General features: G+C 27.2%; 1 protein-coding gene across 1 annotated transcript; it reads left to right on the forward strand.

Moving 5' to 3' along the window:
- Nucleotides 1–16,635: 16,635 nt before the first annotated feature.
- Phum_PHUM596950 (zinc/iron transporter, putative) lies at nucleotides 16,636–18,878 on the forward strand (the record flags this gene model as incomplete). Its single annotated transcript, XM_002432641.1, has 3 exons — nucleotides 16,636–18,124; nucleotides 18,757–18,762; nucleotides 18,805–18,878. 3 exons carry the CDS (start codon nucleotides 16,636–16,638, stop codon nucleotides 18,876–18,878), a joined length of 1,569 nt encoding a protein of 522 aa, XP_002432686.1.
- Between the last annotated feature and the right edge of the window lie 4,722 nt (nucleotides 18,879–23,600).

Consider the following 23,600-nt stretch of genomic DNA (forward strand, 5'->3'; position numbering starts at 1 on the left):
ATAATAATGCTTTTCCGTAAATAAACAACAATCGAAACGATACCATAGAGGAGAGAGAGAAGATCGAAATTTTTACGCCATATTTGAATGAGATGATTACGTCATAAATTTTTATTTATTTTTTTTTTTTTTACTGATGATGATGATGATGATGATGATTATGATGATTATGATGATGACGGCGGTGGGGACAATGATGATGATGCTGACGGTGGTGATGACGATGATGATGATGATGGTAGCGGTGGTGGTTGTGATGACGATGGTAAAGGTGTTGATGATTATGATGATGGTGGTGATGATGATGATGATGATAATGATGATGATGGTGGTGGTGGTGACGATGATGATGATGGTGATAATGATGATGATATTGATATATAAAAAAAAAATGATGATGATCTTACGTAATACCTTTAAATAATTTTTTTTTTTTTATAACCTACGATCATCCGGTAGATTCCATATAAAATGTCCCCATTATTATTATTATTATTATGCCACGGGGAATCCCTTTTTAACATTTAATTACCTCGTTTAAAACAATAAATAAATAAATCATTCATATTATTATTATTATTATTATTATTATTATTATTATTATTATTATTATTATTATTATTATTATTAAGGTACGTCTTTGTGTTATTATCGATTTGTCTTTTGTCCTTCCTTCATATCATATTCCTCAGGAGTTGTTTCCTTTTAGGAATCTTTTGATACAACATCCGGAAATCTTCTTCGAATTATTTAAAAAAGTGATCGTGTAATAAGAATCCTCAACTCCTTATTTATAAATAATTTTCTTATGTTTTCTTCTGCTTTTGTATGTTTTAACGGTTTCGATTAATTTTTACACAAAAATTTTTTTTGATGATGACGACGAAATCGTTTTTGTTTCCGAACATTAGTTGATTGTTTATCGGGGGGAGGGGGAGGGTTTCGTAATAGTTTTATCCCTTATTCTTAGCAACAATCGACGATTATCACGATATTATTATTATTATTATTGATTTTTTGTAATGTGACGTAAAAAAAATTTTTTTTATGAAAGAAGTCGAAATAACAAAAAATTAACAAAGTCATCGAAGAATTTTATCATTGGGAGTGGTAGGTACCAATCAACAATCGAATCGGAAAACAAATCGAAATTATCGATCGATCGATCATCTTTCTTTCTAGTTCCACGACATTTCGATTCAGGTATTAAAAAAGATGCCATCAAACGTGCAAGGCGCGGGTGGGTGCGTGCCAATTTTTCATGTCTCATCTCTAAAAAATTCTTTTTTTTTTTATATCGTTGGCAACGTTCCTTACCTTCCCCCCTTTCCTCTTTCCCCCTTCCCACTCCTCCCCCATCTCCCCAATTAATTTAAATTTTATTATAAAAAAAAATAAAACGTTTTCGACTCTAGCGTGTCGTGTCATTAGGTCACGAGATTTCGATATACTCTAAAATCCCCCTTTTAAAATTCATTCGCTTTCTTCTTATCTTATCCCCCTTCTTCCCCCTTTCGTTCCCCATTTTTCCAGAAAATTTTTCCAGATTTTTATAATTTTTTTTTTTTTATGCAAAGTCGTTTAAAAATTAAAAAAAATACGAAAACCGTAAAGAAAAAATAAAAAACTCGATCGCGTTTTTGTATGTCAAACATGTTGTTTGTTTAAAAATATTTTTTTATAATTTTTGTTGTTGTTTTAAAAGTTCATTCAACCGATAACAACCTAATTAATTACGTAATAAATTATTTATTTATTTATTTATTAATAAAGACGTAAGTAATTAAATAACATCATTATTATTAATTTATTAAAAATCGTTACGTTTTAAAAAACTTTTCACTCGTTATTATTATTGTTGTTATTATTGTTTGTGGTTGTCGTGTGGGGATTTCGATTGTTTGTTTGTTTGTTGTTATTTTCACTGACTTATTACGTTCGCGTTTTCATTTTTTTTTTTTTTTTTTTTTTTTTTTTAGTATTCTAGAAATTTCTAAAGTTTTAAGATTCGATCTCGGTTTTTTTTTGAAAAAGGTCAAATAGGTCGAAGACAAATGAAAACTTTCTGACTAAGCTTCCCGAATTCCGAAACAAATATCTTCCCCCTCCCTCCCTCCCTTTCCCTCCCACCTCCCCCCGGAAATCATACCTCGATTAACAAGTAATAATAATAATAACAATAATAATTTTTTTAATAAAAAAAAATTCACCTGCACGACGATAAATAAAAAATTTTTTTTTTTTTATAAAGAATCAACCGTACGTCAAATTAATTTTACAACAACACAAAGGTCAAAGGTCACATAAATTAATTAAACATTTCTCGTCGGGTTATTAAATTTATTCCAAAAAAAAAAAAAAAAAAACGCGTTTTGTAGGTGAAATTTTATTATCATCATCATTATCATTATCATTATCATTATCGTATTTATTTCATTTATAATAATAATAATAATAATAATAATAATAATAATAATAATAATAATAATATAATGTGAATCGAAAATAAATTTTTTTTTTTTGTTTGCCAGGTAAAAGTTTTTTTTCATTATTATTATTATTATTATTATTATTATTATTATTATTATTATTATTATTATTTTAATTTTTTTTTTTTTTATTGTCGAACCGCCGCCATTTTTATTTTCAACCAAATGGGGAATCCAGCAAGAAAATAAAATAAAATAAAATCTCGACTTTCTATTTATTATCAGTCATTTCTGTTTGTATACAAATAAATCATTAAAAAGAAAAGAAAAGAAAAAAAAAGAACAAACGACAAACGACAACGCGAAGAATTCAAATTACGAATTTCTACGGATGAGTACGAATGTAGACTGAAACGATTTAATAATTTTTCACAGAAACAAACAAACACAAAGTGATAAAAAAAAAAAATTGTCATAAGTGTGTGTGAGTGCGTGTGCGTGTGCGTGTTTGCAATTTACCAATTGAATAGGCCGAAATCATTTAAATCGTTTTAAGTTGATGATTGTTATCGTTATTAAATATGTCGGCCATGTTTTATAAATTTATACTTATGTATGTATATATATATATAAAAGAGTTTGCATTTGATTCTATTTGATTCTTTCGCTGGTGTTTGTTGAAAGATCGCGAATAACAACAACAACAACCAGGGCAGGGAAATTAACGAAACAAAACCCATTCGATTCAATTTAATCTAAAAGGTATGTTTATTATTATTATTAATATTTTCTTTTCAACTCGGGAAAAATTTTTAAACTTTTCTTAAACTCATCTCTCTCTTTCCCGTCTCTCTCTCTCTCTCTCTCTCTCTCTCTCTCTTCGTTTGTTTTAAAAGCTGTTTGTTTATTAAAAGGAAATGAAAAAATTTAACCTTGCAATTTGATGATCGTATTCAGTCAATTACCTTAAAAAAAAAATTTGTTGCACGTGTAACAGACAAACTTTGTTTTTCCTCTTATTATTATTATTATTAATTTTTTTGTAAAACAAACAAATTTTTCGTAGAGGAGGATTGAACAAACAGTATACATAAAAAAAAAAAAAAAATTGATTCGTTTGTGTTTGTATCGGGCGGATGATTAAATAATATCAATGTTAAATTACTTTCACCATCTGGTTTCTTATTTAAAATGTTTGTTATTTGCGGATTTTGTTTGTTTGTTTGCCTCGTATTAAACAAACGATATTGAATAATTTTATAATTATAAATTTTAATATTTATATTTTTGTTCTAATTTTTTTTTCGTTTTTTTTTTTTTTTTTTGAGGGAGATCGAGTTTTTATTTTTCCCGTTTGTTCGTTCGTTCGTTCGTTCTTCATTCATTCAATCAATCAATCAATCCCTGATTGATCTGATTAATATTTTTAATTTTCAAGGGTTGTCGTCCTTCTTGCTAAAAAAAAATAAAAAACAATTCGCCCTTTATATCCTTCGAAAAAGTTATCGAAAGTTTTTATTTGTTTGTTTTCTTTTATTACGAAAATTTTCTTGGTTGCTGCCCCGTTTTTTTTTTTTTTTTTTTTTTTTTTGAAAATTCGAAACCCTCCCGCGCAAATTTAAAAAAAAAAAAAAAAAGTTTTTTTAATTTGATAAATAATCGTTAAACAAAACTTCCATTTCTATTTTTTTTTTTGCACTAAATTACAAGAAAGGAAATTTGTTTGTTTGTTTGTTTGTTGATGTTGTTCGTTGTTGCCGTCGTCGTTATTTTACAAAAAAAAATTTTATAATCGATATTCGGGATAACGAATTTTACTTTTTAATTTTAAAAAAATTTTTCTACACTTAATTTTTGTATGTTTGCAAACATTTTCGTTTGTTTCGTGCGGTTGTTGCTGTTGTTGTTGTTTTTGTCAAATATTCAAAAAAAAAACAAAAATATAATTTTCTTAATTACCAATTAGAGACAGAGAGAGAGAGAGAGAGAACGAATGGGGATGCAAACTATGCCAAATCGTTTGTAATTATAAATTATTAATAATAATTGTGGTGGTGGTTGTTGTTAAACAAAACAAACGGCGGTTGTTTATATATATATATATATATATATATATATATATATATATATATATATATATATATATATATATATATATATATATTTAAATAATGAAACTTTTTGTTTTTTTTAAACAACCATTATTATTATTATTATTATTATTTATTTTCATACGCGATTTTAACGAATGAATCATAATATAAATTATAAAGTTAAATTGTTATTTTTCCATTTCTTCACATCACCTAAAAAAAATTCTCTATTGTTATTATTATCATCATCATCATCATCATTATCATCATCATTATTATTATTATTATTAAATCGTTAAGGACCTTCTTCGAAAGATACGAAAGAAAAAAAGAAAAAAAACTCGATAATAGTCGATTTTAGGTTACGCTATAAAAATTATTTCCGCACGAACCCAGTTTGTTATTCTATTATTATTATTATTATCGTTACGTTTTTTATTGTTCGGATTTTAAAAATATGGCGGCGGTTGCGGTGGTAGTGGTGGTGGTGGTGGTAGTAATGGTGGTATCATCGTTGATAGCATGAGTGGTAAAAAAAATTTAAAAAGATTTAAAAAGAAAAGAAAAACTGTTATGTTATAACCATTAGGTAGTAGGAATAACGCGGAGAAGTTGTAGTTGTTGTTGTTGTTGTTTAAGTAACGTAGAAACGACAAACGAAAGTTGTTGTTAGTAGTGTTGTTTGTATGAGAGTGGGCGAAGGAGAAAAAAAAAAAAATTCATTTGGTAGGTAACCTAGTGAGCGGGTCAGTACGAGACGGAGTCTCTCGACGTTCATATTAATTTTTATTTGACGTGCGTTTGTTTTCATTAAATTCTCGTTTGTTTTTATTTTATTATTATTATTATAATTCGCGTTTGTTTTTTACTTTATTTTTTTTATTTTTTCGTAAGTAAATTTTTATTTTTTAAAATATTTTCCGTTGAAAAAAAAATATAAAATTTAATAAATAAAACAAACATACAAACAAACGGAAAAAGAAAACAATTTGTCGTTCGTTAGTAGAATATTTTGTTTGTTTTTAAGTAAATTTTTTTTTCTCTTCGTTCGTTTTGTTTTTTGTTCGATATTGTTGTCATTTGCAATAACGATCGTTAAATATTCACGCGTACAATTTTCTTCTTTTTTTTTCCGTTTGTTGTCTAAATACACGACGTTATTTTTAATGATGGCGGCAAATTTTATTTATATTTGAAACGTTTTTTTTTTTTATCCGTTGCAGTTTCGTGTGAGTAAAAAAAAAGTTATTTATTTCTTTTGTTTCAACCCCCCCCCACGAAACGATTTAAATTTATAGCGCGCTATAATAATAATAATGATAATGATAATAAAAGAAAATTTAAAAAAATAAAATTTATTCTTATGAATAATATTATTATTATCGAATTTTTTTTCTATCGTTGTTAGGATCGATCGACGGACGTTTTAATAATAATAATAATAATTAACAACAAACAACAACCGTGAAAAATTTATATATATATATATATTTCACGAAACCTGTAAACCTGGTGACGTATTAAATAATTTATTTATTTTAATTGTTTTTTTTTTTTTTTTTTTTAAATAATTTTCAAGGGGGTTTGTTTCTTTTTCTTTCTTTTTTCGTAATATAAAAATTAATTTTAAGAATAAAAATTAGTTGAAAGGTTTCTTTCGTCATCATCATCATCATCATCATCATCATCATCATCATCATCATCATCATTATTATTATTATTATTATTATTATTATTATTATTATTATTATTATTAATTTTAATTCTTCTATAGTTTACATTTAAAAAAAAATTCTTTTATAACTTATTCTCCCTTTCGCATCGAAAAGCGTTATTCTATTATTATTATCATTATTATTATTTTGTTTGTCTTCTGCATGCAATTCTGTCGTAAATTTAAATTTAAAAAAAAAATTATTATTATTACTATTATTATATATACCGTTCGAACGATATGATGAACGAACGCCATTTTGAATTTATTTTTTAAAAAAAAAATTAATAATAGAAATAATTGATTTTAAAAAATTTTTTATTTTATTTAAATGAGTAAAAGAAAACAAAATGGCGGTTCGAGAGACACACACACACACACGAGCGTACACACGCGCACGCACCATCAAAATATTATTATCATTATTTTAATATTAATAAAAAAATAATTAGAAAATTCATTCACGTTTTCATTTTATTTTTATTTTATTTTTTTTTCGTTTTACGTAAAATATATATGTAAGTATATGTGTATATATATATATATATTTTTTTTTTTTTGTCGTCTGCTACGAATTTTAATTAATTTTTTTTTTTTTAAATTGTTATCATTTAATATCAACGGAATAATGAATCGTCGTGATAATTGCCAAAATTTTTCGAATGTGGGAAAAAAAAAAAATTTAAAATTTAATTTCACCGGAGTCGCATAAAAAAAAAAAAAGAAATGTTAATATCTCTTTATTATTATTATTATTATTATTATTATTATCGTTTCGTGTCGTCATCATCGCGTTAAAATTTTTTTACATTATCATTATTATCATCGTCGTGACTATAAAGTTCACGAGAGAGAGAGAGAGAGACCGGTGACGGTTTTTTTAACTTTTGTAATGATTTTTATATATTTTATGTGACGTCATCGTCAACGTCATAACCGAATCCATTACGTTTAGTATTTTATCGTTCGGGTAATTCGACGGCGGTGGTGGCGGTGGCGGCGGCGGCGGGTACTAAACAATCAAAACGAGATGAAATCCGTTTATTGTGCGATTGGATAGAACCATCTCAAATTTAAAAAAAACAGATTTTTTTTCATATTACGTCACATCTCTCTCTCTCTCTCTCTCTCTCTCTCTCTTACTGTTTCCCGATTTAATATTTTTCGCGTGTCAGTAGTAAATATAAAACTTACTCATGCGCTTTTAATTGAATTTATTTCGTTCTTAATGGCGGCGACAATCGGTCGTCGTCGTCGTCGTCACGTTCTCAATAATTCGAACAGTTTTTTTATTACGTTCACGTTTTAAAAAAAAAGTAAAGAGAAGAAAAAAAAATCGGGAAAACATCGATTAAAAAAAAAAAAAATCTATTTATAAATAATAATAATAATAATAATAATAATAATAATAATAATAATAATAATAAGCCAACGGCCATAGCGTGCTGGTCACACCGGTTCCCGTACGATCACCGAAGTTAAGCAGCATCGGGCGTGGTGCAAACTTGGATGGGTGACCGTTTGAGAACGCCACGTGCTGTTGGCTTAAAAAAGAGCAAAAAAAAAATGAGAACAAGACAAAGTAAGAACCAAAAACAAAATCTTGTTCTACGGTCGACCTGAGGCAGCTCGACGAGAATGTGAATTTCACTGCTTCTGACCTGGCCACTCCAAAGATGTTAGTCACTGGAGCCCAGTTCAGGAGACAAATCGTTCCCATCGAATAAAGATGGACTCAGGAAGACCTTCAAGAATTGATGTGGTGCTATCTTATAATAAGTGGCACCACCGAAATTCGAGTATTTGTCCCTAAGGAATCGGGTAGAAACCTGGGATAAATACTTAAAAACCCCGACAAATAAGAGCCTTGTCGTGTTTAATAGTGGAAATAATAATAATAATAATAAACGCGTGGAATTAAAACAAAAAAACGACGTTACGTAATTAATTACTTCATAAAATAACTGCAAAATAATTATATTCACGACGACTACGATGATGATGATGATGATGATTATACCACAATGAATTTTTACGTGTAAATAAAATTTTTTCGCCCCTCCCCTCCCTCCTTTCCTCTTTTCCGCTTCTCCCCTGAAAAAAAAAAAAAAACAACTTAATAACGCTTTAACGTTCGTGACTTCTTCCGCGAGGTCTTTTAAGGGTGAACCTTGAAAAAATTATTATTATTATTTTTTTTTTTTGCTAGGAGGTCTTTGACCAATGAAAAACAAAAAAAAAAAATCGTGTAACTAGAAAAAAAAACAGCGGAAAACAAACGCGCGTTTGTTTCAAATTAAAAAAAAAACTTTTAGGGAAGATAACAAACGCAAACAATTTTTACGGTCCGGGTAAATTTTTTAATCGGGATGTATTCTATTCCCACGTTTTTTTCTTCTCTTCCTTTCCCTCCCCTCTTCCCGTACTTCTAAAGTCACGATTTAAAAAAGAACCATTTTACCGTCGTCCCAAAATGAGAATCTCCCATTTTTTCTTGGGGCGGTGGGGCTTTGCGGGAGCGAGAGCGGGAACGAGGGGATGGGGAAGAGAGGGGGAGGTGCGCGTGTGCGTGCGTGCGTGACCCTAAAGGGTTGGTGACGTATAATTTTTAAACGAACGCAAAAAAAAAAAAAAAAAGAAAAAAAAAACAAATTCAAATTAAATATTTTCACCGCGTTTCTTTCTCCACACGTAATTTGGTTTTTTTTTTTTTTTTTTTTTTTTTCTTATTCACGTGTAATTTAAATTCCAGGTACGATTCATTTAATCGTGAGTCATCATTTGCTCGCAAAACAAAAAAAAAAAAATTTTTTTTTCGTGTCAGTAGTAAAAATAAAAATTAGAGAAAAAAAAACTATAAATAAACCGTATAATGTTTCAAAATAAATCATAGATTGCCAACGTAGTAGTATTATTATTATCATCATCATTATTATCATTACGAAAGAAATTTTTTTTTGTTGTTGTTCATTTAGAATGTTCTAGAAGAAGAAATTTCGACGATGCATGTCGTAAAATTAATTGAAATTTTTTTTTTTTTTCATTTTTTTTTGCAATAAAGTAATTTCGTTATCGATTCGATATTCGTAATCGAAACGTTATTTAAAAATTGAAAATTTTTTTTACGTGTCGTGTCATTAGCATCGTCGGGTAATATATAATATTATTTTCGATTTCGTAAAAAAATAAAAATTTTTTTTTATTATCATGAATGATAACGATTATGAAATTATTATTATTATTAAGGGTAATCGCGAAATGTAAGGAAGGGGGAGGGAAGGAGGAAGAAATATATGAAACCGGATATAGGTTTTTTTTTTTATAAACAGGATATGCCGTGAGCAGTGTCAGCCAGGTTACTAGTTTAATAAAAAAAAAAAAAAAAAGTGTCTTTAGTTAATTCCAGATGACCATAACCCACATAAACGATTAGTATAAATCGAGTTTTTGATTTTTGTGACAATGAAATGAAAAATTTTATTTCCTATAGCGTTTAAAAGTAGCTATAAATATATTATAGTTGGTATAGCTCTATATAAATATAGAACGATTTACGTGCGTGAGAAATTTAAATGAAAGAAAAATAATAAAGTTTGGTTGTTGTTGTTGTTGTTATTCGGATAATTTAAAATATAATTAACCTAGAAAAAAATTTTCGATTGATTTATTTATATATATATATATACGTGCGTTTTCCCCATTTTTAAAACTTTGCTTAACGTTTTTTAAATAAACGTTTGTTTGTTCGTGTCTGTACGAAAATATTTTTTTATCGTTTGTTATGGATAACAGGGAAAAATTGTTTGTCGAAACTGGTGGTGGTGGTGGTGGTAGCAGTAGCAATTCGGTTTGTTTTTATCTAGTTTTTGTTTTTTCGTTTGTTTCGATAATGTTTACCACAACAATTTGTTTTCTTCGGGAAAATAAAAGGAAATTTCCGTTTGTTTCCCATTGGTATATTGTTTTCATTGTTTGTTTTTGATCGGAATATTGTTTTCATCGTTTGTTTTTGTCAAAATTAAATTTTTCTCGATTTGTTTCCGTTGAAAATAATTTTTTTTCCTCGTTTATTTCCGTTTGTTAAATAATGTTCTAATAGCAAACTTCCCTCAAAGATTGTTGTTAATGGAAATAATGTTTTCATCACCGTTTGTTGTATTCTTGGAAATCAAGTTTTTCACCGTTTGTTTTTTTTTTTTTTTTTTTTTTTTTCAAAATTAATTTTTTTCTCCGTTTGTTTCCTTAGTAAATATTATTTTAACATTCAATTTCGTTCAAAAGTAAACTTTTACCGTTTCTTATTAATCGGGATAAGATTTTTTATTGTTTGTTTTCATCGAAAATAATGTTTTTTCTCACAATTTGTTTTCTTAAGAAAAAAAAAAAAAAAAAAAAAAAACTTGCATGTGTTTTTGATAGGTATATCGTTTTCAATGTTTGTTTTTATTAAAATTAAATTTTTCTCCGTTTGTTTTCGTGGGGGAAAATAATGTTTTAACAATCAGTTTCTCTCAAAAAATAAAAATTTAACGTTTGTTTTTGATCAGAATAATGTTTTCACTGTTTGTTTTTGTTAAAATTAAATTTTTCTCAATTTGTTTCTGTAATGAATAATGTTCTAACAGTTAGTTTTTTCCGAAAAATAAAATTTTTTCGTTTGTTATTTATAAGAATAAGGTTTTATCGTTTGTTTTTGTCAAAATAAAATTTTATCTCCGTTTGTTTCCGTGAAAAATAAAATTTTGTCTCCGTTTGTTTCCGTGAAAAATAAATTTTTACCCGTTTGTTTTCATAGTAAATGATGTTTTAACTGTTTGCTTCCCTCTGAAAGTGTTTTTAACGGAATGTAATTTAATGTTTTCGCCATTTGTTGTATTTATTAAAATTAAGGTTTTCACCGTTTGTTTCATCAAAAGTAATTTTTTTTGCCGTTTGTTTTCGTAATAAATATTGTTCCAACAGTCAGTTTCCCCTCAAAAATTATTTTTAATAAAAATAATGTTTTCATCACCGTTTGTTTTCATGTCCAAAAGAACAAGAGTAACAGTACTAGTAGTAGCAGCAGCAGTAGAATTTTTCGTATTTTCTCCATTCCTTTCCCTCCCCCCGCCTTTTTTCCCCAACGTCGTTTTTTTCATCGCCATGTAGAAATAATGATAATACTTTGTATGTATTAAATACAACCCGTGAATGTCTTCGAAAAAGAAAGAAATAATAATGCTAATAAAATTTTTTTTTTTATTAACAAACGTTTGTAAATAATTATAACGTGTCGACAGGAAATGATTTCACACAATATTTGTTTACGGGCGTATCGCAAATCTTTTATGTCTGCATTCATCAAAGTATTATTATTATTATCATTATTACTCCGTTATTACCTTTAATTAATACTTTTGGTTTTCTTTTTCCTTTTTTTGTTTTTTTAATTGTTCTCTCTAATTCTCAACATCCGGAAATTAATTTCTTTTTTCCTTTTTTTTAAAATTTTTATTTCGTTCTTGTATCGATCGAATCGATCTCGTATCGTTCGATATATTTTTTTTTTTTTTTAAATCGATTTTATAATTTTATTTAAAAGAATCGAAAAGAAAAAAAAAAAAAAAAGAAAAATTTGAATCGAATGACGTAAAACCGACGCTGAAAACATTCGCGAATAATCGAAAAATAAACAAAGGCATCGCATTTTAAAAAGAATTAATTAATTCATTGTATTGTTTCGAACGATTCAATCGATTTTAAATCCATTAAAGATCGATCAAATCGATCGATATAAAGAAGGTTTCAACATCTCAAACAAAAAAAAAATTTTTTTATAGAAAAGGAAAAACTTTAGTGAGTTTTTGTTTCACTTTTCTTTACAAGGTAATTAATTTTTTTTTTTTTTTTGGTTTACTCTCGCGTTGATCGATCCATCGATCGATCGATCGATCGATTATCGATAGGAAAAAAAAAAGAAGACGCAATCAATTTTATCAATTTTGAAAAAAAAAAAAAAAATTTATTAATTATCATTTATTATTAACATAAGTGTGTAGTAACGCCAGATTGATTACAAAATTTTTTTTATCAGTCGAGTTTGTTGCATTCGTTTGTTCGTTTGTTTGTTTGTTTGTATTTTACACCCCCCCCCTTCAAAATTTTATATTTTAATATTTTTTTGTTGCGTTTTAAGATTGTTTTTTTTCTTTAAATAATTCAAATTTTTCATTTCACCTGTTTGTTGTTGTTTTGTTATAGACAAACGTTGTTGGGTTGTTTTCTTCAAGTTGTGATAAGACAAGAGAGTAAGTCAACCAGAATTTTTTTTTTTGAAATAATTTTTCTCGCGTTTGTTGTTTTCAAATTTTTTTTTTTTGTTATTATCATATTTCGCAATTTTGTTATTATTAAAAATATTTCTAGACGAAATAAAAACTATTTGAAAAAAAAATTAGGTGAACGCGATTGTTTTAATAATAATAATAATAATAATAGTAAAACATTTGAGTTTGCAAATTTTTTAAAAAAATTTTAACAAAAAAAAAAAAAAAAACGATTGTACGACACGTCATTATATTTATTTATCGATTTTTTTTTCTTTTGAAATTTTTTTTTTTTTCCAACGTGTAACTAACCAACAAACAAACGAACAAACAGACAAACAATCATTTCTAACGATTGTTACAACCGTTTGTTTTTTAATTGATTCTCTTTTACACATGATTTGTTTTGAATGGGAACAACAATCTACGTCACGAATCATTTTTAATTTTTTTTTTTTTTAATCTAATCCGGAAGTCAAAATAATAAAAAAGTTTTGTGGTGGTGGTGAGGGGGTGGGGGTGTGAAGGGCGGGGAATCATTTTAAACTGGCACATCAATATTATTATTATTATTATTAATAAACGATCGTGATTTATAACGTCACGTGATTTTTAAAATTTATTTTTAATTTTTTTTCGATGGTTTTCACGTGTAAATTTGAAATTTTCAGGTTTAAAATAATAATAATAATTATTATTATTTATTGCGTGACGTTTGAAAGTTTTTTTTTTTTTAATTATATGACATCGATCGCGAGTACGCGATAATGATAATAATAATGATGATGATGATGATGACGACGATACCGAATTGAAAATTTCGAGTGAAACTTTTGGAATTTTTTTTCTTACGTTTTGCGTTATACGTTTTTCTCAATTTTTTTGGAGAAAGTAAAAAAAAAAAAAAAATTTTATCCGAAACCTTCTAGAATAAAAAATTTAAATTATAATTTAATAATTAGTTTTTTTTTTTTTTAAATAAATAAAGATGGCGTCGATCGATGAGGTGTAGAAACGTTAAGATGTTATGAAACTTCACAAAAATTTTTTTTCTTATTTTTTTTCCAGCTTTTTTTTTCTCGCGTTTATAGCTCTTGGATATTTTATAGCATTTTACAGCGTTTTATAGAGTTTTATAGTTCTTAAAGTTAACTAAATTCTCTATAATTCATGTTGAGTTAATTCATAAAATGAAATAAAATAAAATGAAGCAACGGAAACGCGGTACTACACACACGGTGAAGATTCGTTTAATCGTAACATATAGGTTATAACCTTGGCCTTGAAAACTCATTTATTATTATCATCATCATCATCATCATCATCATCATCATCATCATCATCTGTTGTTAGATTTCTAAAAAAAAAAAAAAAAACAAGTAAAAAGAAGATTTTTTTTTTCCTTCGACTAATTAAAAATTTTTCATTAAAATTAATTGCGTGTGAAAATTAACTTTTTTTTTTTTTCATATTCATTTTCGTTTTCATTTTCATTTTCTGGTGACACGATTTTTTTTTTAAACATATAATTAAATCGCGTTAAAGTGTTTTGTTTTTTTTTCTCGCGAACATGTTTTAAAACATTTTTTAACGCGTAAAAGATAAAAACGTGAAATTAAAAAAAAAAAAATTATTTTTCTTTCGACGGCGAAAATTTCCAAAAAATTCCATTGTTTATTGTTAATAATAATAATAATAATGATGATGATGATGATGATGATAATGATGATAATTAGCCGGTTTCGTTATTTCGTCCTTGTAATAATTTTCAATTTTTTTTTTAATAATAATAATAATAATAATAATAATAATAATAATGTTATTTTGATGACATTTTTTTTTTTAGTTTTTTAAATTTTTAAAATTTAAAAAATTTTGTTTTGGCGGGAAAATCAGAAAAAAATTAAAATTCAATTTTTAAACGCACGTGTTTTTTTTTTTGAAATTACAAGAAAATAACGGAAACGTTTGTTTGAGTGAGTTTACATGGGGGGGGGGGGGAAATCATAATTCACGTAACAAAAAAAAAAAAAATTAGTAATCGTTTAACGATCAATTTGCTATCGTTTAATGCAACCATCGAAGCATTCATGTTTAATCATCTGTAAAACTTTACCTAACTACTGGTCATAAATTGTTTTAAAAAAAAAAATCACAAATAACGTTTATTATCATTTTTGTTTTTTTTCGTCTTTCGTTTTTGTCAAAATAAATTTGACGTTAAGAAAAATAAATTATTTTTTGATTATTATAATAAGACAATTGGATAATGAAATTTTTCTCTCTCTCTCTCTCTCTTCTCTTCATCTTTTATTCTCTCTCATCTTTCTCATCTGTGTATTTATTCTCATCTGTGTGCGTGTGTATCTCTCTCTCTTTTCTGTTTCTCTTTGTCTGTTTCTGGATATTTCCTTCTCTCTCATTGTCTTCTGTTTGTCTCTCTTTTTCTCTCTCTCTCTCTTTGTCTGTCTCTGGTTATTTCCGTTTCTTCGTCTCCTGTAAATCTATCTCTTTTTCTATTTTTCTCTCGCTCTTTTTCTCTCTTTCTTCCCTTTTAATTCTCTTATCCTTCTTTCTGTCTCATTTTCCTAATTTTGCTAATTTTCTCATTCTTTTTTTCGCCTTTTATTCCCTCTCATCTTTCTCAACTGCGTATATATGCGTGTTGTCCCTCTATCTCTTTTTCTCTGTGCTATTTCCCTCTCTCTTTGCCTTCTGTTCTCTTTTTGTTCCGTGTATCTCTTTTTGTTCTCTCTTTATCTTTTATTTTCTCATCATTCTTGTGTGTGTGTGTGTGTGTGTGTTATTTTCCCTTTTCTCCTTCTCTTTACCATTCTCTTTGGCTATTTCTCTCTTTCTCCATTTTTTTTCTGTCTATTACTCTCTCCTTTTTGTTTCTCTTTTCTTCCTATTTTATTCTCTATCTCTCTTTATCTTCCTCTCTTATTTTTAAAATTTTCTTTCGTTTCTTTATCCCTATCTCTCTCTTCATTCCACCTTCTCTCTTTCTTCATTTTGAACGTATTGCATCTACTGTAGTTTCAATAAATTTTACCTTCCAAAAAAAAACGATGAATGCTTCGACTAATAATAATAATAATACTTGTTAAGAAACAATTATAAATAAATTTCAAAACATTAAAAAAAAAAAAAAAAATTATTAAACGTATTATTAGTAGTTACTCAATCCAAAAAAAAGGCACCGATGTTATTCGAACCGTACAAAAACAAACGAACAAACAAACAAACTTCTTTCTTTATCATTATTACTAATATTAATAAATCTGTAAAAAACTAAAAAGGGAGAAATGGGGGGAGGGGAGATGGGGAATTTCATAACTTTTTCACAGTTTACCGATTTCACCGTTACGACAAAATAAAAAAAAAATTTTTTTTTTTTAAACCAAAGTTATAATAACGATGATGATGATGAGAAGTTTTCAAATATTTCAATAACATCAACGTCGTACAAATTCCCTTCCCCTTCTCTATTCCTCCCCCCTCCCCCCAAAAAATCAATAAATTAATAAATAATCGATAAGTAAATAAATAAAGTAAAAAAATTTCCACCGCCTTCTTTTTTTTTTTTTTTTGCTTAAAGTTAATAATAATTTTTATTTATTTATTTATTTACAGGTAACCAATCGAAAGTTATAAAATCAAGTTGAAAAAAAAAAATAAAAATCGCATTCTTTAGCATTCGTGGCATTAGAGAGAGAGAGAGAGAGAAGGAGATAAAAAAATTAACATTGACACACGTGTAGTCGCGATTACGATTACGATGATGATGATGATGTTTCCGTTGGAATTTTAAGAAAAAATTCGCGTCACGGTCGGTTTCTTCCTTCCTTCATTCCTTTTGTGCGTATTCGACTTTGTTTTATTATTATTATTATCATCATTTATTTATTTATTTTTTTTCGTAAAATTATGTAATTATTTTATTAATGTGTAAAAAGTGATTTTTCTCTCCGTGATTGTGATTTAAAAAAAAAGGTGAAAAATGGTGAAGTAAATGAATTTTATTAATAATAATAAATCGTTATAAAATTGAATAAGTAAAGAAAAAATAATAATAATAATAATAATAAAAAATGGCGGGAGAAGAATATTCGATAGTTAATCCGTCTGACGTAAATGGAATAATAACGGAACAATTATTAAAAAATTTAACGGAAATAAACGACATTGAAAACACGGTGTATAAAGATTTGATAAAGGCAAAAGTATTATCGATCGTCGTTTTAGGATTAGTTTCCTTTTTACTGGGTCTACTTCCGTTAAAATTAGCCAAATGGTTCAATTGGGATTTTATTAAAAATAACGAAGGCGGTGGTGGCGGAAAAACAAGTCACGGAAATCTAGTCATATCGTTATTACTTTGTTTCGGCGGTGGAGTTTTGATATTTACAACATTCATACACTTGCAACCGGAAGTGAGAGAAGAATTAGAACATTTGATAAAGGAAAAAAAAGCACCGGATTTTCCACAGTTGGCAGACTTGGTTTTCTGCCTGGGATTTTTTTTCGTTTATTTAATCGAAGAAATCGTACACGGCGTCATCGAAAGAAAACACAATCACAACGAGGACGAAACGTTTTTCCACAGGACGGTGAGTTTGAGGAGTTGCAACAAGGGTAAAGAAAGACGTGGTAATAATAATAATAACGTCGTCGTCATGGCGGACGGACGCGAAAAAATAATGACGGCTCGACCCAAGATGAATCATTTAAATCCGGATGAAAAAATATCAAACGATTCGAATAGTCCGAAATCAATGTCGACGCAAATTTTATTCGATTCTTCGAGCGTGTCGACTTTGCATCAAAATGTTGGCAGTAATGGTGTCGGTGTCGGTGGTACCAACATATTCGAAGAAAGTTATCCGAATAGATTTTCACCGTTGGATCCGGAGAGTCATTTGAATGGTGGTGATAAATACGGGATATACGCCATGTCGTACGGAGGAATACACGACGATTGCAAAGCAGAAGACGACGATAAGAGTAAAAATAATTACGATAAATCGAGAGTGTATAAGAAATCGAGCCATCATTCTTCTCATAATCATCATTGTCATTCGTTTTTCGATAGCGATACCTCGTCGTCGAGTTCCGGGGATTCTCTTCATCTCGCGAACACTTTCAGAGGTTTTTTCACCGTTTTGGCATTGAGTTTTCACGCCGTTTTCGAGGGTTTGGCCGTGGGTTTGGAAAACGAAGTATCAAACGTTTGGTATTTGTTTTTGGCCATAGCGACCCATAAATTCGTTATAGCTTTTTGCGTCGGCGTCGATCTCGTGAGCACGAAAACGAAAAATTTTCTCATTTTATTATATTTGGGAACTTTTGCTTTCGTCACCCCTCTGGGTATCGGAATCGGAATCGCACTTTCGAACGATCCATCGAAATCCGGTAGCGAATTATCGACCGTCATTCTTCAGGGAATGGCTGCCGGAACGCTTTTGTACGTCGTCTTTTTCGAAGTCCTACAAAGGGAAAGAGCCAACAATCAATCTGGGATTTTACAATTGATGGCGATCGTTGCCGGATTCGGAGTCATGTTCGCACTACAATTTATAAGTAAGTTTTTTTACTATGTTTTTTACTGCTTGCCGACGAATCGTGAATTCTTGCTGCTGTCCACCTGATCACGTGGTATAATTTTTTCCCCTTCATTCATTTATTTATCATCGACGACGACGACGAAGACAACTAATCGACGACGATGACTTTATACATAAATAAATTTTTTTTTTTTAAATTATTTAAAAAATTTTTTTTTTTTACCCGGAGAACAATTAATTAATTTATCGCACGCACCACGTAATAATAATAATAATAATAATAATAATAATAATTAATTAATTACGAGAAAATTAATTAAAAACTTTGTTTGAATTATTAATAATCATACGAGAGAGAGAGAGAGAGAGGGAGAAAAAAAAAGTTAAAAAAAAAAAAAAAAATGGCAACTTAAATATATTCGATAAAAATTTTTTTATTTCATTTCCTACGTGTAAGTTTTTGAAAGTAAGAAAAAATCGACGAATCGATGGATCGATCGATCGATCGATTCATCGATAGATCGATAAATTACTTATCGTTAATCAAATAAAAAAAAAAATTTGTATTTACTAAATTGACTGACAACTGAGTAAAAAAAAAAAAAAAAGTTATCGAAGTTGAGAAAAAATGATTTTTTTTTTTTCCAGTTAAAAGTGAGAGAAATTATTATTATTATTATTATTATTATTATTAAGAAATCAGACACGCACACGCACCTCCTCCTCCTCTTCTCCCCCTTTCTACTTCTCCTTCCTCTTCCTCCAATTGATTTTTACGTACGTATTACGTAAATCCGCATTCAAGTTTTTTTTTTTTTTTTTTTTTGGTTAATTAAACGAAACCGTTATTATTATTATTATTATTAGTAATCCGGGATAAATTATTATTTCAGACTTTAAATGATTCCAGTGACGTACGTGTTTTACCGTATTTATTTATTTACCCTTCGAGTCGCGGTTTTTTTTTTTTTTTTACCTTTTAAATTATATTAGTTCGGAAACACCGGAAATAAATATTTTTTTAATGGGTCAATAAGCGCAAACGCGGCCGCAACAATTTCCTTAATACTCTCCTAACTCGTGAAAGTTACGTAATTTGAAAGTCGTTTTATCATTATTATTATCACCATCATTATTATTAATAAATAAATAAATGGAATATTCCATGGTTCCAAACGAATTACCGGATAATTTTTTTATTTTTTTTTTTTATTTCTTTTTTTTACATTTGAAAAATATTAATAAACTCGTCGTCCATTGACTCCCAAGTGGATTTTTTCTTTTTTTCTGTTTATCAAAATTCAAGGTCATTTATATAAATAAATTAACGATCGCATTATTATTATTATTATTATTATTATTTCGAGAACTTTCGATACGTCGAACGTAATCGTAATTTTTATGTAAATGTATTGATTGATCCGTTACGTTCGTTTGTTCGTTTTTTAGTTCAGAAAAAAACAAAAGTATGAATAACGTTAAAAAAAAAAAAAATTATTATTATTATTATTATTATTATTATTATTATTGTTTTAATTACGTAACGAAAAATTATAAAAATGGCGGAATTTTTCTTGTTTCGATCTGGTCGATAATCGACCGATTATTATTATTATTATTTTTTTTTTTTTTCGTGGCGCGAACGATCGTCGAATCCGGAATCCGGTTTTTTTTTTTTTTATTTTCCTTACTGATTTTATTTAAATTCATGTTTTATTATTATTATTATTATCATTAATTTATCTCGCGGAGTTTTCTATTATTTAATTTAAAAAATAAAAAAAAATTTTTTTCCTTTTTTTTTCTTTTTGAATTTACTTCCGGTTTAAAATTTTCCTCATTTCCACCCAGCTTCCTGTGATTTTCTTCCTTTTTCTTTAAATAAACTTTTTTTACCGTCTAAAAAAAAATTTTTTTATCGAGCTTGAAAACCTCGAAAATCGACAACGCGACAAAGCAAAAAAAAATTATTATTATTATTATTATTATTATTATTATCGAGATTCGATATTCTAGAAAATTCCTTGACCGAAATCACAAGGAAATTTAATAAGAAAAAAAATAAATAAGTAAATAAGTAAATAAATAATTTTTTCTACGTCTTTTCATTTTCATAAATCAAATTCAAATATTATTATTATCATTATTATTATTATTATTAATATTCTCCTTCTCCTCATCATCATTATCATCATCATCATCATCATCGTCATATTAAAAATTTACCATAAATTAAATTTATTATTTTTTTAAAAGACGCGCAAGTACCCACACGTTTTGATTTTTCAAATTAAAAAAAATTCGCGCGCTTTTTAAAATAAAAATCGATTAATTTATATCGATCGATATTTATCGAAAATTTTATCATTTTTTTTTTCTATTCAATATCGAAAAATGTAAAAGACAAAGCAAAAAAAATTTTTTTTTTTTTTTTAAATTAAAATTCGTTTCAATCGACGTCATCACGAAAATCTCATATCGATTATCTCGAAAATCTCGAAATGTTTCGATATATTTTTATTTTCTCTCTCTCTCTCTCTCTCTCTCTCTCTCTCTCTCTCTGTGATTAGAAATCTTTATAAATTTTCCGGTTTTTTTTTCTTTTTTGCATTTTTTTCTATATTATTTTGAAAAATATTTAGGGTAGGTTAAAATAAAAGGGTAATAAATGTATACAATGACGTCACTGGATGTTTTTATCGATAAGAAACGAATGATAACGTCGATTATGATTTTAAAAAAATATTTTTAGTATCGATTTAATTATAATTCGATTGCAGTAAATCCGGTTGTGTATAAAAAAAAACGAACCTGAACTTCCAGGTTGTTTGGTTTAGTTGTTTTTTTTTTTTTTTTTACGGAATGCGTTAAGTTCTGGAAAATTTTTATAACAAAAAAAAATAACCGCAAAAACCAATACCTGTACGATACCTGATTACTCGACTCGATAAAAAAAAAAAAAAAAAAAAAAACTTTAAAAACTTTTGCCAATGATTTTTAATTATGTGTGTGTGTCCGCCATTTTGTTTTTTTATATAAACGCAAATCATAACTGACGTGTTTATTTATTTTATTTTTTTTTTTAAATTTTACGCCGTTAAAAAAATTTTTTATTTAAATAATAAAAATCATCTAGTGAAAGTTTTAAAATTGTTAAAAACTCCCAACAAACAAACAAACAAACAAACAAACGGGCAAAAAAACAAACAAACAAACGAAAAATCGCGTTGAAATTTTTTTTTTTTTTTTTTTTTTTTTTTTTTTTACCGATCGAGAATCTTTTATTGCCGCCGCAGCCATTATTATTATTAAAAATTCGAATTTTTTTTTTTTTACTCTATGACTCACGTCATCGACGTTGAATTTTTTTCATGGAAAAATTTTGTCTTTTCATTTCCGGTTATTATTATTATTATTATTATTATTTTTAAAAGAAAATTGTTGTTTTTTTTTTTTAATCGATTATTTATCTATGAAATATTTTATACAATTAAATCTCTCGTTTTACTTCCTCTCTCGTATTAACAAACAAAAAACAAATTATTATTATTATCATTATCATTATCATTATTAGTATTATTATTATTAGAACACCTGAATGAATTCCGAATAAATAACGAATTTAATATTTTTATTTATTATTTAAACAATTTTTTTTTTTTTTTTTTTCAATTTTGTCATTTGAGTATTTTATGTTTTATTATTATTATTATTATTAATATTCCCCGTACACAATGTTTGTTTTTGTGTGTGTGTTTGTTCGAGTGTTTCTTCCCCCTCCCCCAACATTCATTCCAGGTTTTCTCCCTGTTCCCCAAGGACTAAATTCCCGAATAGGTTTTTTTCTCGGTTTTTTACAACCCTAACGGAGCCGCATAAATTCCAAGACTTTCCGAGTCTTTATTACTCTATGGAATTTTTATGTCCTGAATTGGGGACGTACACATTCCTGGAGGGATCAGAACCGGAAGTTGTTGTTTAGGATCGACAAACGAAAGAAAAATAATTTTTTTTTTTTTTTTTTTTTTTATTTTGTCATTGTCTTTTCATGTTTTTCTAACGGCGGGGGATCATAATATCATTATTATTATTTAAATTACGTAATACGTTGTGACTTTTATACGACGTGGTTATAGAAAACGTGAGAAGAAACGTGTTGGAAACACGTTTGTAAATATATTAATCATTTCGACTTCCGAATTATAAAATTAAAAAGAAAAAAAAAAAAAAAAAAGTTTCAAACGAGAAAATACACACAATCGTACGATGATAATAATAATAATAATAATAATAATAATAATAATAATAATTACATGGTAAAATACAAGTTTAGTTATACGTTTAAACAATAAAATGTATTTCCGGTTTGTTTTCTTTATGTTTTTTTTTTTTTTTTTTTACACGTCGTGGAAATTATGTAAAAAAAAAAAAATAGAAAAACATGTAAGAAAGAAAGTCAATAAATCAAAAACAATAAAAAAAAGCAGAAGAAGAAAAAGAAGGAAAACCGGATATTGCGATATAAAACCGGCTAATGTTCGATGTTAGTTTCTAGAATATTCTTTAAATTCTCACGGTAGCAAAATAATTATTTTATTAAATAATAACAATGAGCCACGAAAAAAAAAAAAAATTTCACTTTTAAAATAAAATAATTAACGAATAATAAAAATTTTTATTTAAAAAAAAAACCGGAAGTGGAAACGTAAAAATCCGGTTTTAATGAATAATTTTTTTTTTTTTTTCATCTGCCACGACAAACATGTTTATGACGTAGACAAAAAAAAAAAAAAAATTTTTTTCATCAATTCGATGATTAAACGCGATCACTTAAAGTAAAAGAATAATTAATTAATTAGACCTGAATTCATTATTAAATAAGTAAAACGATTCCAAATTTTTTTTAAACGTTTCTCTAATACCCATTCAATGAATGAATGAATGAATGAATGAATGAATTAAATTAAATTTTTTTTTTTACTTTATTTGATAGTTGTATAAAAATTTAAATTTAAAACTTTTTCCGTTTGGAAATTAATCAAAAAAAAAAAAAGTTGTTGAATGTTATAAACTTATTAGGTTTAAAAAGTCATCATCATTACCCTTCACCGTGACTACTGCCACGTCTTTTTTTTTTTTTTTTCATTCCAATTAAAATTTAATTTGTCGGGTAAATTGATGAGAAAAAAAATAATAATACTAATAATAATTTGTTTTTTTTTTTTTTTTTTTTTTAAATTCTTTCGTTTCAAATTCGATTTTCTTCATTTAATAATTTTTCGTGTCGATAGAATTTTTTTTTTAGTTAGTGACACGACGAGTAATTTATATAAATTATTTATTTATTTACATATACTTTTTTCTAAATAAAATGATTAAAAAAAAGAAAAAAAAAATCATTCGACGTTTGTTTTTTTACTCTATGATGATGACAATTATCGATTATGTAAAAGACTAATAATAATAATAATGATAATGATAATAATAATAAA

Source organism: Pediculus humanus, genomic scaffold (genome assembly GCF_000006295.1).
Source record: "Pediculus humanus corporis 1103172108315 genomic scaffold, whole genome shotgun sequence".
Lineage (NCBI taxonomy): Eukaryota > Metazoa > Arthropoda > Insecta > Psocodea > Pediculidae > Pediculus > Pediculus humanus.